Source organism: Thunnus albacares, chromosome 20 (assembly GCF_914725855.1).
Source record: "Thunnus albacares chromosome 20, fThuAlb1.1, whole genome shotgun sequence".
NCBI classification, from domain to species: domain Eukaryota; kingdom Metazoa; phylum Chordata; class Actinopteri; order Scombriformes; family Scombridae; genus Thunnus; species Thunnus albacares.
In genome coordinates, this window is record NC_058125.1 from 13,854,561 (window position 1) to 13,877,375 (window position 22,815).

The 22,815-nt window shown below is 38.1% G+C and overlaps 1 protein-coding gene across 2 annotated transcripts in view; it reads left to right on the plus strand.

The window, feature by feature from the left end:
• LOC122971210 (protocadherin-15-like) overlaps positions 1-22,815 on the plus strand; it is a 201,369-nt gene that overhangs the window by 99,328 nt on the left and 79,226 nt on the right. For both annotated transcript variants that reach the window (XM_044337759.1, XM_044337760.1), the window contains 5 exons: positions 8,269-8,397; positions 17,570-17,689; positions 17,859-18,044; positions 19,098-19,334; positions 20,388-20,504. In XM_044337759.1, coding sequence (XP_044193694.1) covers positions 8,269-8,397; positions 17,570-17,689; positions 17,859-18,044; positions 19,098-19,334; positions 20,388-20,504 — 789 coding nt within the window. The remainder of the gene's footprint in view (positions 1-8,268; positions 8,398-17,569; positions 17,690-17,858; positions 18,045-19,097; positions 19,335-20,387; positions 20,505-22,815) is intronic.

Here is a 22,815-nt window from a genome sequence, read left to right on the forward strand (position 1 = left end):
GCTATAAAGGAGTCTTACCACATACACACTCACACATGCACACATGTACTTAGTCAATTGTTCTCTGAACCTTGACAATTAGTGTATTATCTTTGTGCCCTAAAGGTCTTTAAGTCAAAAAATAGCTAAAAGTAGTTTGGATATTTTTCTACTTGACACTTCATTATATTTTGAACGAGAGAAAAAAAAAGAATGAAAGAATGTGATTACAGAGAGGTATAAAGATAGAAAGACAAAGGGGAGTCTATGAGAGAGGAATGCTATGAGCAACAGAGAGAGACAGAGGGGAAGACAAGGAAAGAAAGAAATAGAAAAAGAAGAAGATTGGGGTATAGTTGCCTTACACAGGCCCATTAATCAGCATCACTCTAAAGGCCTTGGGTTGTCTTCATATGCGTGCACACACACACCGCACACACGACTGTGTCCCCTATTATTAAATGTCCCGTTGTGAGAGTGTCAGACTACAAAGTGCCTAATTGGCTATTTGGCCAGTGAATCCATCATACTGCCACAGATTGAGGATCCTACAAGCTGGTGCAGTAAACCAGCCCCACTGTAAGGATGCAACTTAAACTTTGGTGCAGGACAGTGTGTTGCTGTCAGATCAAATATATTGTACTATATCATGGCATGGATAAATTAATCAGCTCATGTGTATTAGCTGCTGTAGCTGCAGTAAAGCAATAAAGATTCTATAGCTTAAAGGACAGGGTTAGCATTTTTTGAAACTGTATTGCCAACAAAACCAATGAAAAGACCAAAACCAACAATGTGTTAGTCAATCTCAACTTTACAACTCACCTTACAGCTCTACTACATTGTGCACTTTGTGGCATTCAGCCTCAAGCCTATGCAGTCCTACTGAAGACGTGCTAAATCTTATCAATATACATTCTCTCTTTCTTTTTAAAGCAAAGTCATTTTCTAAAACAGCAGGACACTGCAGTAAACATGCTTTTGCTGGGGACTATTTTAAGCTGTCTATTAACACTGTTCAGTCAGAGACAAATTAGTTAAATCAACAAACCCAGCAAACTCTGACACCCTAAAGGTGTGTTCAGATAGAACACAAAGAAAATTTTTGCCTTGCATCCTTTGAGTGAGTTTGACTAGTGGGCCATTTGTGTTTATTCACCCCAAACAGCCAAATACCAACTGTACATTAGCTGTAAGCTAGCTAGCAGTGGACGCACCAACCAGGTCTGTGGGAGTGTGCCATGTGTGTTCATGCTCAGTTCAGCCTCTGACTTAACTCAGAACTCACCAGAAACTCTGATTCTCTCTATTATTTCCCTCCAATCTCTTGTTCCTCTTGTCTCTGTACATTTATGAAGCAGATACACAAAGCCCCAGGATACATGCAAATTTTTGTGATTTTTCATTAACTTCATATCTAGTCGCCACTAAAATTTGCTTTGCGTTCTGTCTGAACATAGTAACAGGGTTCCACAGTGCAAGTATTTCACTCACGTTTGCTCCTAAAAGTAGATATGTGCAAACCGGAAAAATAATTTACAAGCACAGTGTGCGAGTAAAGATTACAACCTACCATAATCTTTTTTCCCCCGCTGCTAATCATTCAAAAACTAGTATTTAATAGTCAGATAATGTACAATGTTTATTAACAGTACATTAGCTTCACAGAAAAGAAATGCTGCCAGGTATAAATATCACAACACTGCTAACTGTAGCCTCAGTTTGTGCCTCACAGACAGAGCTGCTGGTAGCATTAGCAAACCTGATAAGAGATGGCAGAGAGGTGATGTTGCGCTAATAAAACAAAGATTTATTCCTTTTCTGTGGCAGTAAACACAACACATGGACCGATAACTAACTATGCCGTGCTATATTCAGAGCTTTACAAGATATTCAGGGGGGACAATAGTAACATTAACATGATGAACAGCAGGGCTACATAGTGATATTCCCCCACAGACCCACCGGACAGCGTCTCGGTGCTGAGCCGCTAACAAGCTCAGTTACAATACAGGTACCACACAGAAACTTTTACAAAGGGCCATGAATGTGCTTCTAATGATTGCCAAAGCTCCAGCAGACTTGTTTCTGTAGACACAGAGAGTCTGACAGCAGCTGCTCATGGCTTGTTATTTTGTTTGAATTTCTTCTTCGTTGTCACCTTAAATTGCCGTCCATATGACCATCACCAGTCTGTTCAGCACCTCCATAAGGAGGAGGAGGGTAGTGGCACTCTGCTGGTGTGCCAAAGTAGCTGAATCAATTCAGTTCCTGTTGATCATCTAATTGACTAATCAACTAATCTTTGCAGCTCTAGTTTAAAACACACAATGAGAACTGTTCCTGATTAATGAATTAACTTCCTGACTGTTGTCCAACACAAAAAGGTGAATGATAGTTCAGTTCCTGTTTTCTCATTGATACTCCCCCTGGAGAAATGGTGTTCTCTCAGAATACAGATCTTGCATCAGGCTGCCCTCAGCGTATTTAAATTTGAGTCTGTTTGACAAAGACTTGAGCACACCCCCACACAGCACAACATAGCAGAAACAGCAGCAAGTGGTAGCTGACAATGGGCCACAGACAGTAAGACATAGTAATGACTTAGTGTGATAGATAAACTGCGGAGAAGTCAGCCCATTACTGAATTAAGAAACTCAGTGTTACTTGAACATTTTTCATTGTGCTCATAAATTTCTTTGTGTGCTCCTAAATTTTGTAGGAGCACATGTACTCCTTGGGAAAAACGTTAGCGTAGAGCCCTGAGTAAGAAGGAAGTTGGGGTGGTGGAGAGAGCTGCGGCAATAAAAGGCCTTGGCATGAGTGTACAGTATCAGTGAGAGTAATGGTAAGAAGTGCCAGGTTAAAAGCCACACTGTGCGTATGTGTAATATGATTGGATTTTACTAGTCAGCCAGATGCTAAATGGCTAGTTTGGACAACAATGGAGGTCAACGACTACTTTGTAGAATGCTAGTACTACAAAAAACTTACATTAATATGAACATGTGTATTAATACAGTAGACTATGAGTCATAGGCACAGTGAATATAAACACTTTCAGCTGTCAGTGTATAGTACGTGGTGGAAACATGAATGTGAATATCTAAAACTACTATTGAATATGGGCAGCGTTAGGAGCTGCCTGTTCAACTACACAAAATGACAAACTAAGTGAATTCAGTTAGCTATAAGTCAGCACTTTGAATTTTCAATTACATGAAATTTGATCATGTCTATCTATCTGCTCCTGACACCTATATTGCTTGTCCTGCAAAGACAATGCTATCTGACTAGCTAGCTAATTATTGGTACATGATCCCAGATATTAATTTAGTCTTCTGGTCCACGGCATGGATGTATTATAAAAGCTTGATACCGGACTAAAAATGGTGCCCATTCCATCCTATAGGAATTGCTCGGATAGCGCAAAAATGTTTCTAGCTTTCGGGTTTGCTTCCGCGTTGTGTAGCCCACTGAATATGCACAGTAGTGTTTCCCCCGCTGGCCCCGCCCGCGAGTTCCCGCTCAGCCCGTAGACTTTACATTGTGATGACGGATCCAGGAAAGTTTTACAAATATAAAATCTCCATGGATCAAAAGTTCATAATAGTCATAATTGACCTTGTTTGCAGTTCGAGGTGTCTTGTCAACAGTTTTACAGATGTCTCTTTTACAATGGCAGTCTATGGGGAAAATGCTCTTTGGGCTGCAGGGGGATTTTTCGCTGCAATGCCACAAGTGGGTGGCGGCACCTTATCCAGTTCTTATTATACATCAATGGTCCACAGTGGCTGGCAGTGGCTGTTCAATCTGCTCTATTCTGCTCTGCTCAACCGCTCTGCACATTTAAATTGACTCATAGTGCCATGTGCTGTTGTGGAGGGCGAATTACCCAGGACATTTGTGAGAAAATCTTCAGCACAATCACAGCGTAAATGATGTGCCAAAAGTCATGTGATATTTTTATCACTTTGTAGGATATATTTTGTTGTACTTGTAAGAATGCTGAATTGTGGGGCATTTGTAAAACATGTTTTGTTTAAGTTTTGGCAGGAAACACACCCACATGCTTTGGTTTTTCTCTTTTCATCCCACTATTGTGAATCAGTTAGCTCGCTCTCATTTTCCTCCTCGTCCCAGTTCCCTTCTTTAAAAGTCAAATCTTCGATCTCTCTCTCTCTCTCTCCCTCTCTTCCTCTCTCATGAAAGTCAAATTAAGAAATTGGTGACCTCCTACCAGCTTCTCTCTCTGTCTCTCTTACTCCTCTGCCCTTGCTTGTTTTTTTTGTTTTGTGCTGTTGGCTGTAAAACTGAAAATTTGTGACATACAAATAGATTTTTATACCTTACAAACAAATTACAGGGTACAGTGCTGAAAAAGCAGATAGTAGCATTAAGGTTTGTTGCTGGGGTGTTTTTCAGGGTACTTCACTGCTCCTTCTAGGGGATGAGTCTATTTACTGGTGTTTCCGACTGTAAGTGTGTGCACTCTCCATGCTCCATTAGTGGCAATGTTTCAGGTAATAAACCATTTTTGTGGTATTTCCCATCTGTGTTGGCACAGATTTTCGGCAGTGGTACACATCACCAGTCTGCTTTTTATGTCGGATTTCAAGTACCCAAATAATTGCCACACTGCCTACATCTTGTTACTGTACATGGTTTATCCACATCTAGCTCTTGATCATGTTTTTCTGGCCCTGATCTGAGTCCTTCAATATTGGGTATCTGCTGACAGAGTCAGATCTGACACTTATTATTTACATAGCAGCAGAAGATTGCAATGTTGATTCAATATGTATCTGGCACATTGAAATAACACATGTAGACCTCTGACTTTGGCACACATTTGATCCAAATACTGAAGGTCCCAGTTCAAAACTATTAAGTTAATCAACTAACATGATTGATATGATTTGAATGGAAGTTTAACTGAAGAACTCAATTTCCGAATTAGACATGATGCGATCCACTAGAGAGAAGACACAACACTCTGTTAGAGAAGTTGGAGTGTACAGAAACACTCACAACTACAGTCCACTGGAGCTTCTTCCTTAGTAAATGATCTTTGGCTGAGTACACACACTGGCTTGAGGGGAGCACATAAACCCGACAACAGCCAAGTTTAATTTTGGCCTACCATTGCATTACTCACAAAATTAACATTAATTAGACAGCTGATCTGATCTGCTGCTGTCAACGTTTGTCATTTTAGAAGAAAGTGACAGTCAGTGTCAGCTAAAAATGAAAAAGCTGTTAGATTAATGTTTTTGTACACTAGAACTCTTTGCCAATGAGAAAGAGAGAATAAGAGTTGGAGTTTATTTTGCCAACCAGGACGTCAGAATTCAGAATAAATTTTCTCACTTGCATATATGAGTGAAATGCTCACACTGTGGGCTGTCTGTAAAGGAAAGCAAAGTTGCACTGGAAGACTACAGTGGACAAAACACAGTAGAAAACAGTAATGAAAGGATCCTTTAAATGCTTTAAAATATGTATCACTTCTGATACCAATCCTTAGGATCAGCTTGGGGCATTTCTATCTACAACAATTCTTTGTTTAATGTTTCTGTGGGTGTTGCTGCTGCTCAGCTGTCACCTTTTTGTCAATACTTGAAAGTTTTCTCTGATTGCTCATCTCTCATCTTTGCATCTGACTCTTGATATCAAAACAGTAGCATATGTGCTACCCAACCAACTCTGCTGTGCATTTTTCATAGTGGGCCTGCCATATAGTTGATAAGAAATTATATGCGGTTATTCTGTAATGTGGTTGGCCGTTTTTCAGGCAATGTACCCTATTAAAAGTTTGGTTGCACTTTATTTTATGGTACACTAATAAGATGTAATAAGCCGTACACTGTATCAAATTAGACAAAAACTAGAAATATGTTCTTTATTAGACAGTAAACAAAAACAGTTATACCCTAATTAGACACCATATACCTAAATTATGCTGTAATTAGAAACTGTATATAATTGCATATTAGTCCCAAAATATAGGCCTACATAGATACTATTATACCAAATTATACTTTAATTAGACACCAAGTGGGAGATCATACACTATTAGACACCATTTTACAAGATCATAGTCTAATTAGAAATCAATTACAATGCCATATCAGATCCGAAATATTCTACAGTTATATTCTATTCTACCCTTACTACCAAATAATGCTGTAAGACACCGCATTTAATTCTACCAACATGAGCCTTTGATGGCTTAATTAGACAACATAGGCTGTAATTAGATGAATTTAATGCCATATTATATTGGGCATAGCCTTTATAATAGTCAGACAAAACAGAGAGCTCAGAGAACAATACATTTATTTGGCCTTTATAATTTCACTTTCTTGCAGGATCATTTGTTGTTCATTAGAGGAAAACCGTAAACTAAAGTCAAACCACATCAGATCACATCTGGTCGCTACTTCACACATCGCTCGTAACCTGGATGTTCTCCAGAGTCCCATGGAGTTGGGTGCAGGTGGTAATACATACCCTAATACATGCTTCCTCAACGCTCTACACCCATACCAGTTAAGACATCAGACCCACGTCACTACCTGACCCCAGTAACATTAGGCTATGGAAGCTGCTGTGACCTTGTATCTTTATTTCCTACTGTTAGACCCTTATTAGACTTTCTTAATGGGTAATTTGCGACACATTGCAACAGAACTGTACTGTAAACAAAAGTGCAATCCATCTTTATTTCCCACTGTTAGACCCTTATTAGACTTTCTTAGACAGTAATTTGCGACATATTATAACAGAACTGTACTGTAAACTAAAGTGAAGACATACCTACACCTTCTTCAGCTGTTCCTGTGCACTGTAGTCTAGTAACAAATGCTGCAGGCTACTTAGACATCATTTAATGCCGTGTCACTATTCAAGGTATTGATTCTATTGAGGGTAATTAGTGACACATTTCATCAGAACTGTACCATAAACTAAACTGAAATCACATATCTACTGTACATGCTAAAATGTTCCAACCAACGTCCTGTCTGTCCCGGATGTCTGTTATAAATCTTAACGTGTCACTTTCAAGACAATCTTGATAGTAAATGATATATAACCAAACACACAGCAAACACATTAAGTATCTTAGTTGATACAAGACATGCAATCATTTTTAAAGAAACATACCAATCAATATTGATGTGCAACAGTTTATTTGGATAAACAACACACAAAAGGATATTCATCAAAAGTACAGTTTCTTGTGGTTAATATAACAATTTGAATTCTTAACTCTTGTAATTCCATCTGATCCACTTTTTAGCTGTTTCCAGCAAGGTGCCGAAGCAGGCTAATGCTAATGCTAACTCCAGGAGCTGCCAACAGTCCTTGTCGGAACTCTGGGAGGAAAACAGAGGCTCTAAATGACTGAACTCTTCATCAACATGAGCGTTATAGAACATGCACACCTACAAAAAAGCAAACTTACCCAACAGCTTTATTTTTGCATCGTTTCTATCCTCTCGGTCCTGTTACAAGCAGCATGTACTTTCTCAGCTCTCAACTCTCGCAGTGAACTACATGCAATCTCACTAGACGAGGGTGTGTCTCCCTAACATGAATTTTGAATTGTTAACATGAATGGCATATGCGGTTTCTGATTACAGCATAATTTAGGTGCATGGTGTCTAGTTAAGGTATAAGTATATATATATATAGTTACGTCTTATTAGTGTACCATAAAATAAAGTATGACCAAAAGTTTTTTTATTGTTCCACACTTTTGAATTTATTTTTAAGTATACTGTACATATTTTTTTATCTCAAAGCCCAAATGCATACACAAAATAATTTACTCTGACCCTTGGCTGCCCCTCTTAACTGAGTTTCTCATGTTTTTCTTAATTATGCACATCTGAAAAAAACACCAATATCCATTTTAACATTGCAAGGGAAGGTGCAAAGTGCAATAACAGTGAACAGATTTTAAATGTACTTTTAGACTCAACAGATATTATACAAGCACAAAGGAATAGGACAGCCAGTGCCGGAGTGCAACTAATTAGCAAGCAAAATGAGTTCTTTATTTTGTTTCATAAGGGAGCTGTTAGGAAGAGAGACAAATAGACTGAGATAGATAGTAAAATAAAATACTGAAATGTAAAGATGAATTAATCCTGTGTACTCTGATGATGAATCACAAGAAAAAAACAAAACTTTGTGACGCTAGCATCTAAAGTTTTAAAAACTTTAGATGCTTTTTAGCAGACTAAAACAGTAACACAAATTTGTGCCTGTGTTTGTGTGTAGACCTCCACTGCCACGGTGAACATTGTGGTGACAGATGTTAATGACAATGACCCGCTGTTCGACTCCACACTGCCAGTGAACCTCACTGTCACCGAAGAGCAGGATCACGCCTACGTTGGACAGGTCAAGGTAGGAAGATGCACATGTGTAGACACTTGCACAGAGAGGAAAAAAACACCTATTAATGCATATCTGTCCTCACTACTTTTTGATAAATTTTCACTGTAATATGTATATATCTAGTCTGTATGAACATCTATGAGTACACCATATTTCTGTGAGAGCATGTGTGTGTTCTTTGCTTGCTAATCTGTACATTTTGCACACAAATTTGTTTTGAGCTTTTGTGTGCACTAATCCTTTTTTGTTATGATGACTCACAAACAAAAAAGCAAATTTAGATTACAACTCTCATTGTATCAATAATTCCTGACTGCACATCTGCAATTAACAAAACACAGTCGGGCCTTGTAAAATTATTCATTCATTCTCTCGTTACACTACGCTTTTTTTTTTTATTGTGGCACTTAAGTTATGTTTCTGCAATCCACAAGGTCACTACCTTGAGAAGAAGACCTATAATTACTGAAACTATATACATCTTTAAGACTCATCTCCATTTCTGTCTTCTGTTCCTCAGTCCTGTACCACACACATAATTGCAGCACACACAGATTCACAGAGACTCTAATTAAATTCAGCTCTTATAATCTTTTACAATGGGGACCAGAGATCACTAACATAACTCTGTAAACCTTGGTAGCTTTGTAATTAGGACTGTATGTTATCATACTCAGAGGACTATGTGCGAGCGTGTGTGCGCATAATTTGCAGGTGGACAGGAAACAAGGATTTGAGAGAACAGTGTGCGAATGTCTTCTGCATTCATGAGGACAGTGTTGAGTGTTTTCCCGTGATTTTAAAATGATGACTTCTTGTTAATATATCACTCTTTTTTGAGGGAAAACTGTGATTTCTTAAAATCCTTTGTATTGTAATTTTTTGATGTTTTTATGCCTCCGCACTGGCGGCAGCCGTGGCCAGAGGCATTATGCTTTTGGGTTGTCCATCCATCAGTCCATCCATCCATACATACGTCCATCCGTACATTTGTAGGTCCGTCCGTCCATTGGTCCCATTCTCTCCAAAATGCGTTATCTCAGGAACGCCTTAAGGGAATTTCTTCAAATTTGGCACACGTCCACTTGGACTCAAGGATGAACTGATTAGATTTTTGTGATCAAAGGTCATTGTCACTGTGACCTCATGTCCATCCCGTTCTTGTGAATGTGATATCTCAGGAACGCCTGGAGGGAATTTCATTACGTCGGGCAAAAACATCCACTTGGGCTCAAGGATGAAGTTAGTGAATTTAGAATTTAGTGGTCAGAGTTCAAAGGTCAGGGTCACTGTGACCTCACAAAACACGTTTTTGGCCATAACTCAAGAATTTATACACTAATTATGACAAATTTCACAGTCTCTAAGTGAAGACAGAATGTTTCTCACTGGAATCATACATGTCAATATAATAACTCCCCTTTTGCCACAAAATACACTTAATACCTTTTATTAAATTCCTTTAAAGTCTTCACTACAAATATTGTATGAGTCTGGACAGACATGGATGTAAACTGCAACTTGACTGGTTGGTGGAGGCATACAACCGCAAGGTGGTACTTCTAGTTTTTTATTTATATTTGTTAGAATATGTGGTAATATTCTTTAGTAAAAGGATTCCACATAAAAGTACACTTTGGGTGATGTAGAGCTGAAATCAGTTAGTCGATTGTCTAACGTGCTGGTTCCAGCTTCTCACATGTAAAGATTAGCTGCCTGTCTCACTGACAGCAACAAGCAGAAGGAATGTGATGACCTTCTACGGTACCAGCAACAAGACTGGACTGTTAAACTTACAAAACAAGCATTTGCAGACATCACTTTGGGTTTTATGGACTAAATAATTAATCAGTTATTAAAAGGATTGATATACAGATAATTCAATAATGAAAATAAACATTAGCTGCAGCCCTAGTTTGATCCTTTTTGATTGTTTTCAACTTACTGAACCATAAAATAGCATTTTAGCATAATAAGTACGGTAAAACTCACAGCTTAAAAGTTGAACTAATTGTATTACTGTATTACTACAACAATGGCTGATTTTTTGTTTGTTTGGGGGTTTTTTAAGGTTCAGAGAGTTCCCATAGGTATTTTTCCTGGGAATAGGAAATAGATTTTGTCCAGAATTCTTGTTAGATAGCAGGATCTCAAATATATGTATTTAACTCCAGTGTCTATGTGAAACAGATCTAGATATGAGAGGGAAAATTTGAATAAAATTGTAAAAAAAAAAATACAATAAATAATACTAAATCTGTAAAACAAAGAAGAGGATAAAAATGTTGCACATGCATAAGTAACATGATCTCACCTCCACACTGCAGGATGCATTTTCACCTGAATCAGCACCCTCGTCTCCACTTACAACAAAGGCTCATGGACTTGTTCCAAACCTAATAACTGACTCATGTATTCCCCAGACAGGGGTCATGGCTAAATCTGACACTTTGATAGGCTCTGATCTTTAAAGATGCTCCCTTAGTTGCATGCTTTCTTGGATTTGCTCCAACCTTAATTCATAGCCTTTATACAGCAGTGTCAGGGGTCTTTGATCAGTCTGACACTTTGCCAGGTTCTAAATGTTAATCATCCTTCTCTGGTTGAACTCTAGGACTACTCCTGAGATAAATATATGGCCCTTGTACACCAATGTCTGGGATTTTGAACGAGTCTTACTTTTAACAGGTTCCAAACTTAAAAGTGCAATCTATCTTTTATTAGTTGGACCATTGGGCACAATTCCAAACTCCTAAATCCACCTCTATTCTTTAAGAGGAGGTTTTATTCCAAGCATTCCAAATTTGAACTCCCACTCAGACATTTAGGCATGCTTCAAATTCAACATCCAAAATCCCACCCTAATCTTTAGAGAGGGCACTTGAAAGTATTCCAATCCTGAACTTCCTCCCTCTCAAGGACCCTTGGATATATTCCAAACCAAAACAGACGGTGTGATCCCTCAGCGGGCTGTGCAAGGCACGACTCTGGGCCTCATTCCAAACCAGGGTCCGTACCTGTAGGTATTAAACAGATTTCCGGAAGAATGAATGGACCTGACCTTGGTTTGCTGATGCTGGTAAGGTAGAGAGAGATGGAAAGAGGGGGAGGAAGCGAGACATGCATGGGTGGCAGAGAGAAATGGGAGAAAGACACTGGGGAGAGGTGGAGAAAGAGAAAAGAGGCGACAACAGAGCTCAGGCTGCATTCTTAAACTGACTTTCATGAGTTCAAGACATGGTTACTATCTTAAAGAGGAGAAAAGGTAAAGATTTGGTGAATTCAGAGAGAGGTCATATAACCATTGAACATACTATTAGGTTAAAATTCATAAACAAATGTATACATTGTTAAATAAATCAAAACTAATATAACATTAACATCTTTTTATTCATTAACTGATTAGTTTCAAATCAATGCTTGCTTCAAGGAGTGGTGTCACCCATCAAAGACATTCTGTAGTGTGCTGGTTCTTACCGGTTCTGACTTTTGATCGGTGGGTGCATTTGAACAGATTATTCAAGCCTATTTTAAAATGCCTAAACCCGAGGTTGCTTCTTCTTTTACATTCTATAGTGGCAGACAACATGGAAAAGAATCAGGTTGATTCAAATGTAATTTTGCTTGGTAATGTTAACAACGTCAAACTTGGAGAACAGCGGATGAGGCTACATAATAAAACCTGCACTTGCCACTTGATGTCTTTTCACAAACAACGATGCTTTGCATGCTGTATGCAACATTGTTTATCAAGCTAGCTGCCTCCTAAAGTACCCCTTCATCAGTTTACAGTTTGGTTTATCCCTTCATGGCAGGGTGAGGTAATCATGTGCCAGTTACGCCTTGAAGGATTCAAGCTTTTCTTCCAGTCCAGCACAACAACAGATGATTTTCTTGATTTGCACACCTTCAGCCACATAGAGGAGAATGAATCAGTTAAATCACCTGCTGCAGTCATTAGCTGGAATAAAAAACTGCAGGCTGTTGGCCCCCTATATTATGATTGCCTGTCCTTACTGCATGGTTGTTTACTCTCCGTGTGTAATGTCAGTGGCAATGTGCTGCACAAAAATGGCTTGTTTAAGACCGACTGTAAACCTTGAATTTAATTCAAAGTGTACATATTTTAAAATGGGTTTAAATTGATTTTATGAGTCAAAGATCTTTGAAAGAAAAGACTGTACCCCTTCGGTGGTGTGGTGAAGCATATTTTTACTTGTCTTAACCGTGTTTTATCACAAAAGCACTCAAACTAGAAAGAAAGAAAAATGAAACTGATTTGACACATCCTTAGAAACCAGCATGAATCCAAGAAAAGAAAATAGAAAGCACAATGTTATAATGTTTTTCCTTTGTTTTATTTTGGAGGCTTTTTTTCAGATTTGATCTCAGAATAGACAATCAGACATGGCAAAAACCTTGACAACAATAACAACAACTGACCCCCACCACCTTTCACCCTTCCACCTACTGAGAACTTTTGTCAGGAAAAGAAAATAAAGTCCAAAAAGTGTGAAACCTAGAAGACAGGGGATGTGCATTAGGATATATCTTGACTAACATTTCTTTAGATTAGTGAAGGCAATGGAGAACTTAAAACCATAGGAGTCTGTCTTGTACAAATGAAGAGTGGACCCTGGTCTTATACAAATCCCATATATTCTCATCCAATTTGAGCACTGAGGCCTCCCACATGGCCTTTAATAATGGATAAAGAGAGGTAATCAAGACAAGTGATTTTCTTGTATTCTTTTCTTTATATTACCACATGCATATTTAAATGGCACTTTATGTGTTGGAATGGCATAGATGAAGTACCCCTACACTTTTAGTGATAAATCAATGTTTCCTTTGTCACTTGATGTGTATATAGAGTGTTCCTCCTGCTCAATCATTTTATGGGATGCTACACCCAAACGATTAAAATTAAATTCAGGCGAAACACAAATGTTGCTTGATTGGAAACTGAATTGAAAAGATATAACAGGGAGACAGACACAGAAGCAATCACACATACACACATACAGAAACATAAGTTGTAGGAGGAAGATCTGAGTGATGGCTTGTCTGAATGTGTAACTTAGTGAGACAAGACTCCCACACTGTTATAATACCTGACTATATGGTTTATTGATGCAGCAAAAGAAATGTGCACAGGGAGAGATGAGAAAAAAAGCTCAGTAATTTAGTTTCAGTAGCAGGTACTTCTCTCACTGTATCTAGGAATGGAATTATAGGCAGAGGTGAGAAAGTGAAGAAAATAGAAAAGGAAAAAAGGGGGAAATTGGAAGAAAAGAGTTATGGTCACCTGAATTAGCAATTGTAAAGATAGAGTGTAGATTTCAGGCTTGAAGCTGCTTTTTTTTTTGCCAGTTTGTGTTGAAAAGCAGCAGACGTAAGGCAGCTGAGACATTAATCCTATTGTGTTTCTGGCTTTTAACTGTCTGGCAATGTAATTATGCCGAGAGAAGTGTGAGAAAGACGGTGAGGGAGGGATAAGACACAGACGGGGGAGAGAGAATAGAAGAGGAAGCATTGAGGGAGAGAGAAAATCAGACACAACTCCAGGAACTGCAGACATCAATATGTTTGACATCAAGGCGATTAATCCTGCCCATTTAAAAAGGGTTTAATCCAGTGTCTAAAATGAAATGCTATGACAACTTTACCATAGGACGCTTGAAGGACAGTTTTATGGACAGTAATGTTTCCCTTGTAATATATCAGACATCTGCCCTTTTCATAATTCTTCATATGGAAAAATAACCATCCATATATCTCTTTTTTTCATATTTTTCAGTAAATCCAGTTAGGTATCATCATAGGACTGAAGTTTCTATGATGGTTAAAACTCAACTCTCAAAACAGGACTACTACTCTACTCTTGTTCACTTTCTTGCGGAGAGTTAGATGAGGAGATCAATACAACTCTCATGTTTGTACAATAAGACTGGAAGCTAGCCTGGCTCTGTCTGAAGGTAGTAAAATATGCCTAACAGCACCTCTAAAGCAAATTAGCAAGTTATATCTTGTTTGTTTTAATCCATGAAAAAACCAAAGTGTAAAAGTGGATTCCTGTTTTTAATAAGGAAGCTGTGTCTCCTGGTATTAGCATCATATTTAACAACAGACAGACATGAAAGTGGTTCTGATCTTCTGATCTAACTCTCAGCAAGAAAATGAATAAGCATATTTCCCAAAATGCCAAACTTATACTTCGATTTATTTTTGCATTTTGAAATAATTTAATAGCACATGTAAAAAAAAAAAAAAGTAAAACTCACACTTGGTGACAGTTTGGCATCTGTCACTGAAGAGTAAAGATTCAGTTCATTTATTTACAACATTGCTTTTCATGGGTGTTAGTACGGTAAGAGACATGCAAACAGAAGAACACACAACATCTGCCTCTCCTCCGTTTAATCCTGCAATATGCACATTTACAAAATTTCCTCTCTCCTGTCAGTTTCCCCCCACTACAGAATTTCTCATCTCTCTCTAGTCCTCTCCTTTCTTTCTCACTTTTTCTCTCAATGTCCATGTTTGATTCTGTCTCTCCCTTTTCCAAACAACCTCAGATAAACATCCAAAAAGCTGGATGCTCCATTAAATTTATAACAGTGTTACACCCAGATAGCTATGAATCACTGAATACAAATCACATCAAGAGGACCTCATTGTTCTCTCTCTTACAGTCTACATGCACTGGCAAGGCAGAGCCTCATTTCTATTCATCCTAATAGTCAGTGCGTGAGATAAGATGAAACTTTAATTGTCCAAAATTGGGCAAACAGCGAGAAATGGGTCGGTTCAACAGCAAGCAGCGACACAGTACAACAGATGTAATAGTAAAAGTATAAAAATAATTCAAACTGAGTAAAGAAGGTTCAGTAATATTCAAGTGACAGAATTCATAATCCTCAAGTAATAGGAAGAGGAACAGTATGTGAAAGTTACAGCATATGGATGATGTTCAAATACAAAATGGACTTCTTTAAATAAAAAAAAACAACTATGGGGCTTTTAGTTTTCAGTTTTTTAAAGATATTATCTTGCTTTTAATTTAGGTTTGGTCATTTTCTCCTGCCTTAATTTTAGTAAAAATGTATTTACCTACATTTACCCAAATTTTACCAGATTTTCAAGTATAGTTTATTTAGATTTAGATTTATTTAGATTAGTATATTTAGTCTTTTGTACATGATTTTAGTGATCCACTATTAAAAGTATTTTAGCCAATCACATTAGCAATCAAAATTCATTTGACTAACTCACTTTTTCAAAAATACTGTATCAGTCAGTTAAGTAAAAGTTGCCACTGTGCCCTAACTTGTCCCAGAGTGAGGAGCTTAAACTTGATTGATCAAGAGGCAAACAGCAGCTTAACACTAACAAATCATCCAATAGGAAGTTCTTCTGCATGGGACATGGTCATTTGAATAATCGACAGCTCAGTTAGAAATTTTAAATGTCTCTTTGTCCTAATGATTGATGTCCTCATTGCCTTATTGTCATCCAAGGTGCTTTTGGTTCATTTAGTTTTTAGCCACACTAGTGGTGGGGCAAATTTGAGCATGCTAATATGATAAACTAAGTTGGTAAACATTGCACAGTGTTAGCTTGAACTTATGTAGATTTTGTCAGTTTTTATTCTCAGTGATCATTATATTTTCATTAACGTCTCATCATTGTCATGGTAACACCTTTAGTCAAGACAAGAAAATTTATTGTCATGATTTTTGCTGACAAAATGAACACTGAAATAGATAGTGCATGCAAATACCAGGCAGTCAATCTTTTTTAACGTTTAATCAACAAAATAATCCTCTTGCAGGCTAATGTTGTTGATATGCAAATTCCTGACTAGTGAGGCCTTGACTGATAACATTAAACACACATGCACATATACACGCACATACACACACACACACACACACATATATATCACTGTTTCTTACAAGAACAGGTGTGAGGCAATTATTTCTAACACTGACAACACTAACACTCAAATTATAATTTTCTTGGGGACTTTTAGCCTCAAAAGGCAACGTAAGCAAACCCGAGCCCTGCACACACAAACATCCTCACACACAAACCATTTTTAATATTTCCTCTTTTCTACGCTCCTCTGTGCTGGCCTCATCTATTTTAATGCCGTCAGAATGCTGATTGGACAGGATGAGCACTCAGACAGGGTGAAAGGAACACTGGCTAGCAATTTGTCACCTTCTTAGCTAACTTATTTTAATAGTTGAAAGAGATGATATGGAAAAGGAGTCAGAGTTTGACTGTAGTCCATAGATATAGCAAGATAGTAAGATGAAAGAAGTGCAACAAAGGAAAGAAGACACTGTGCCACTTTTTCTCCACGGGAAAAATGAAATCACTGTCTCATTAACTCTGGAAAAGTTGAGCAATTTCTACTGGTGGAAAGTAAGTTTGATTCCTCTGGACCAGTTGTAATAAGAGAAAAAATAGAAAAAAAGAGAGCTGACACCAGGGGATATATGAGACTGCAGAGAGGCACAGAGAGAGAGCAGATCCCCAAGGTCTGTCTTTGTCACCTTGTCAAAGCAATAACTCAAAATCTGGAATTTCTGTGTGAAACCTATAGACAGGAGCAGTAACATAAATAAAGGAACCAAGAAAGGAAGGAAGAAAGACAGAAACAAAGTTATTAGACCTCTTTTTGTTGTGTGTTAAATACTGTAAGAAGATGAAATGTGTAAAATGGTGTTGGGTTAACAGTATAAGATGAAGAGATCAAAGCTTACACTCATGAATTGTGGATGCATACCAAATGGGGGGAAAAGTTCAGAGTGAAACTGTAACGCAGGAAATAACACTGATAAATCTGAGTCATTTCCCTTTATCTCTCCCTCTCACACACACACATTCACTCACCCCATTGCAAATATTCTCCTTTAGTCCAGTCAGAGGAAGTGCTTTATAGATGATAAGAGGATTGAAAGAGGTTTTACCACTTGTATACAGTCATACTTCATTCACACACATTTAGTTTGATTTGAGAGGAAGCTGACTTCATAGGCAGACTGATGAATTGCATGCATTTCAAAATGTTGTGTGCCTATTGTGTACATCCATGCGTCATCTCTGTGTATTTGTGTGTGTGTGTGTGTGTGTGTGTGTGTGTGTGTGTGTGTGTGTGTGTGACCTCTAGGCTACAGACCCAGACTTGGGTGCAAGCGGTCAGGTTCATTATCGGCTCATCAACCACCAGAAGCTGTTCTCCATCAACGCCACGGGAGCTATCAGAACCTTAGCGCCACTGGACAGAGAGGTGAGAAGAAGTGACACATTTGTTCATAATTTCACCACTGTCATCAGATCTTGAATGCCACATGAAAAATACTGCAATAAACCAGTCATAAGGATGACATTATAAATGTTTTTTTTTTGTAGCTGCAGTGTTATATTTGACCATGAATGTCATGCATGTCATCCTAAAGGTGAAAGGTCACTATTTTCTGATCGTTGAAGCCTGGGACGGTGCAGTGGACCCGCGGCGATCCCGATTAACGCTGTCTGTCACCGTTCTGGATGTAGACGACAACAGCCCAATATTCACCCAACAAACTTACAATGTCAATCTACCAGAGAACAGCCCCAAAGATACAGTTATATTACAGTTAAAGGTAAGAGGATGGATGGGTGTAGTTAGTTTTGTAATCATTGACAGTACAAAATATATAACAGATTCTGGACAAATATTGCCATTACCATTATTCAAGGATTTAAGTAATCAGTTATTAAACACACAGTGGGAACACATAAAATGAATTAAATGAACTAAATCCTACACACTGCACCCTTAAAGCTTTTATGCTCAGCATATTAGTGTGTCCAAACTTTTGACTGGTACTGTATATGAAGTCATTATAGCATATTTTTTATTATAAGTACTAAATGTAATCAGTCATTAGTCAGTCAGAACTGAAGAAGCCTTTTGGATAAGGTGAAACATCTTCAGGAATCTAAAGCAAGTCCAGTTGACCTTGACTTACCCCATCTTTAGTGCATTATATTGAGGTACATTGTGTTTTTGCTACCAATTTTCACAGTTTTTACCTTCCTGTATGAGAAATTATTACATTATGAGGTGTATTTTGGCAAAGAAAATGCAACTATAAAAAGTCAAGTAAGTTCATCAAAAAATAAATATTCCTAATACAACTATACTATACATCTTTAAGAAAGGATTACACACACTTCAGAATGAAGTGTTCAAAAATCATAAGAAAATTCTGAGTGAAACAATCAATTGTTCAAATTAGAGATACAACCTGGGAAAATTTGTCTGCAGGTCCAAATTAAGGCATTGATATCAGTTCAAGTCATAAAATAAGTTGAAAGTTTGAAAAAAGTTGAATGAACAGATGGGTTTATTCTACATTCCAGAAGCAAACAAGTCTAATTTGATGACACTTACAGAGATCCTGTTAGTTGTAGAGAAATGTAAGATGAAAATAAGATATGGACCACCAGCTGAACATTAAAAGTTACTATCACAGGCCTTTCAGACATGCCAGCTCGCCACAAGACCTAATGGAAGTACTTCAGTCTGTTAGTAGCACCAGTACATGAAGATATTTGTCCCTTTGGCAAAATTCATCATTTTGTAAAATTACAAAGCAATGATATAACTTTTTTTCCTCATTCTCGGACTCTCTTCTCTCTCTTCTCTGTAGGCGAGAGACGCTGACCTCAGCTCCAACCTCACATATCGAATCAGAACTGAAGGCTCGGACCAAGAGATTGTTCAGCTATTCCACATTGACCCAGTTACAGGAGAGTTGTCAGTTCTTAAAGTTCTGGACTATGAGACCCTAACTGACCCAGAAGCCACTTACACGTTTACTGTAGAGGCCTTGGACACAAAGGGAACCATGCCTCCCGGACTAGCCTCTGTTTCTGTCAGAATAATGGTAAGTGTGTAGGTGTGTGTGTGTGTGTCTGTGAGTTTGTTTGTATTTCTCTCTAATCATCAGGATAGAAACATAAGCAAACTAACATCTCCAGAGAGAGGTCAATTTGCCACTCTTTTGATTCATTTTCTTTTCACTTTAAGGGAAATGTTTTGGGGTAAAGCATTACTGTAAAGAGACACTGAAATCTGTGAGTCACAGTTTATGCCCATTAATTTCCAACAGGATGCAAGTAAATTGCCTCAAACAGCATTGACTGGCTATGCGAAAAAACATTGGAAAATTTGATCTTAACGCAACTAAATGCAAAAATTTCCTGGAAGCTTCCTTGTGATTTGCTGAAAACAAAAAGTCGTGGGATTCCTACAAGCACAGTAGTGCATAGGTGGTGACATCTGAGACTTATTAGTTATACTGGTTATAACAATAAGCTGCCAAATTCTGTCCTTTTCACAATGTCTTTGTTTATGTATTGTTTTTTCATCTGTGTCTCAATTTGACTACTGTAAAACAAGTTTTGAAATCCATCATTAAGCCAGTCTTTTGGAAAATTTTAAAGAACACTATTCTTCTGTGGTGTTCTTTGAAACTTGCTGTTACCTAGTATTGTGTCACATTTCTTCTACTCACTACTGCATTTCTTGTACTCACAAATCAATTGATATTTTCCCAGATTGAAGGCAGAAAAACAAAACAAAAAACAAACAAAACTCTAAAGGAACGAATCATTCAGCATTAGCAACAGGTCATGGGCTCAAAGGTTAGGTCAGCTGGATTGTTACTGTCAACAGCTGTTTTTTGTCCCCTGTGGAGGCCAGATATCTCCAAACCTTCAGTGAGTAATTTAAGGGATTAGAGAGAGAAACTGAAAATGAGAATTTTGTTGAATTTAAGAATTAGAGCGAAAACAACTAGCAGCTTTATCTACACAGTCAGTTTGCACAGCACTAAAATGTGTAAGATTTCAGCCACTCACAGTAAAACAAAAACAGCCTGGTTTAATATGTTCACACTCCTAATGCATACTCCATGTTTGTACATCTCTCTCTCTAGGACATGAATGACTTTTCTCCGGTATTCAGCCAGTCAGTGTACCGAGGCATGGTTGCCCCTAATGCTGTCAAGGGAACCATTGTAACCACAGTGAAGGCCAATGACTCTGACCCTGTGGTGAGCATTTCCAGCTGTTGCTATTCAATCAAACAGTTTTTCACAGTCTGTTTCTCAAATTGTGTATGGGAATGATGGAAGATAATGATGCTTGTCTTCCAGAGTGTGTGTGTGTGTATGTGTGTGTTTGTGTGTGTGAGTTTTGAATGTGTTTGCACTTCTTTCTCTACTGGAGTAATTTTTTCACCCCAGCGTAACATTTAGTGATACATAAATTGGACTTTTAACACTAAACTTCTTTGTAATATGAGCTTTTTTTATGCCTCGTGCTGTAAAATGAAGGTTAGCTCACTTTAGAGTGTTCCATTGTGAGCCATTTGATAGTCCGGTGGAGTTAACCTCAGGTTTAAAAGGTTGTAAAAGGCTCATATCAGAGTCAAAGTGCAGTGTGAGAATACCTTGTGAGGATTTGCTGAGTCACACAGCTTTTCGTTTAAATGCAGATATGAAATGCAGTGGCTCTGTGAAAAATAACTCCCACCTTTTTATAAGAAACAGAAAGCAACCAACTGGTAAATTTGCAATTTTACTGTATAGTAAATGCCCAAAATAAATATTTATGGAAAAAGTCCAGAAACACAAAAGTATCTTTACTTTGTATTAATGCTCAGGAAGCCATGATGGTATTTTTCACTCCCCCATCTCCTCTACGCTGGCAATGTTACCCCATAAGCCTCTTTAAAGGCACCAAGTTCCTTTGACTAATGTGCTTGCTGTCTGCCTACATCAGCTGAATTGATTCAGACTTGAGTTTAAGCATCAAGCTGTGCTCTCTTGGGTCAAAAAGTAACATTATACTGTTCGGCTGTATGCTATAAAGGTACTCCCAGTGCTCAAACAAGGTACTAAATAGCACCTTAAAAGCCCTTGCATAAACATATTCAGGTGTAAATGCCATTTACCTTATACCCTTCAAACCCAAAATTCATCTCTAAAGTACAGATCTTTTTAAGAATTTGTCACAGTGAAGTTTTGCTGACTCACTACAAGCTGGTATTTATTGGAATCTTACAGTGGAACAGACAGCTTGAGGTACTGCTCACATCTGCAGTGCTGCTACAAACTCTAACTTAATTCTAGCTTTTTTTCATTTTTTAATTACAAATGATAATATGAGCTTAACAATTTGAGTGAAAAGTTGAATCTTTGAAAAATGTGCATGAATTTCAGAGTATCTTTATGTCCCTCCACCAGTCCACCAGATGTTCTCATGCTTTTCTGCCTGTTTAAGACTGGACTGAGTGGGAAGAAGAACAGATAAGAGAGGTTGCAGATTATATTTACGCACCATGTGAGAGACTGTTGCTTTCTACACTGACTCACATGGGAACTAAGTACTCAAGTGAACTATAACACTAATGATGTTATTCAGAGCTGTAGTTCTCTTTTAGTTCGATTTATATTGTTTCATGCAGCCTTAATGTGCAAGTCACTCTGCTTGACATACTGATTATTTATGTTTTTGTCAACAGCAATATATGCTGAAGTGTATCTTGCTGTGTGTGCTCGTTGGGACTTATGCACTTATTTAAATTGTGGTCATGTGAGTTCTGGGACGGTTTGTACATGGTTATATTGTGTTTTTTGGTTTCCTGTTTGCTCTGTTTCTCGTCTATATTCCTTTACTCCACACCTGCTCTGCATCAGTCTCATTAGCCCTGCCTTGCTCCCGGTGTCTTTCCTAGCCAATCAGCTCCCAGCCTGCCCTTGTTGTCTTGCCACCTGCTCCTTGTTATTTCATTAGTTCAGTTTATATTTAAATCCTGGTTTTCAGTTCAGTCTTGTTGGATCCTTTGTTCGGTGAAGCTCAGTTTTGTTCTGTCCTGTTCAGTTTTACTTTGCCTGCACATAACCTCCATTAAAGAGTATTCTTCAGTTCCTGCTGTCTAGTGCCACTCTGCATAACATCCTTATGCTTTAATGACAGCATGCACCCGAGCTGGCATGGACTACACAAGTTTGTGCAAAACTTGATGTCACAAATTATCCCAACATGATTTGACAGTGTTCCAAAGAGCTTCTTGTGATGTCACAGAATGCTTGGCTTTCTCAGTCTTCAGGTGCCCCCATAAATGTTCAATGGCATTGAGGTCAGGTGACTGTGGAGGAATGTCCATGACAGTCAGGACTCCTTGGTCTTCTTTGGTCTTCAAGTAGCTCTTGCAAAGCTTTGAAGTGTGTTTGGTGTCATTATCCTGCTGCAGTATGAATCCTTCTCTACAAAGATGCAAACCAGAGGTTATAGTATATCTCTGAAGAATAGAGTGGTACTTTTCCTTGGTCAAGGTGTAGTCAATTCAGTGCAGGTTTC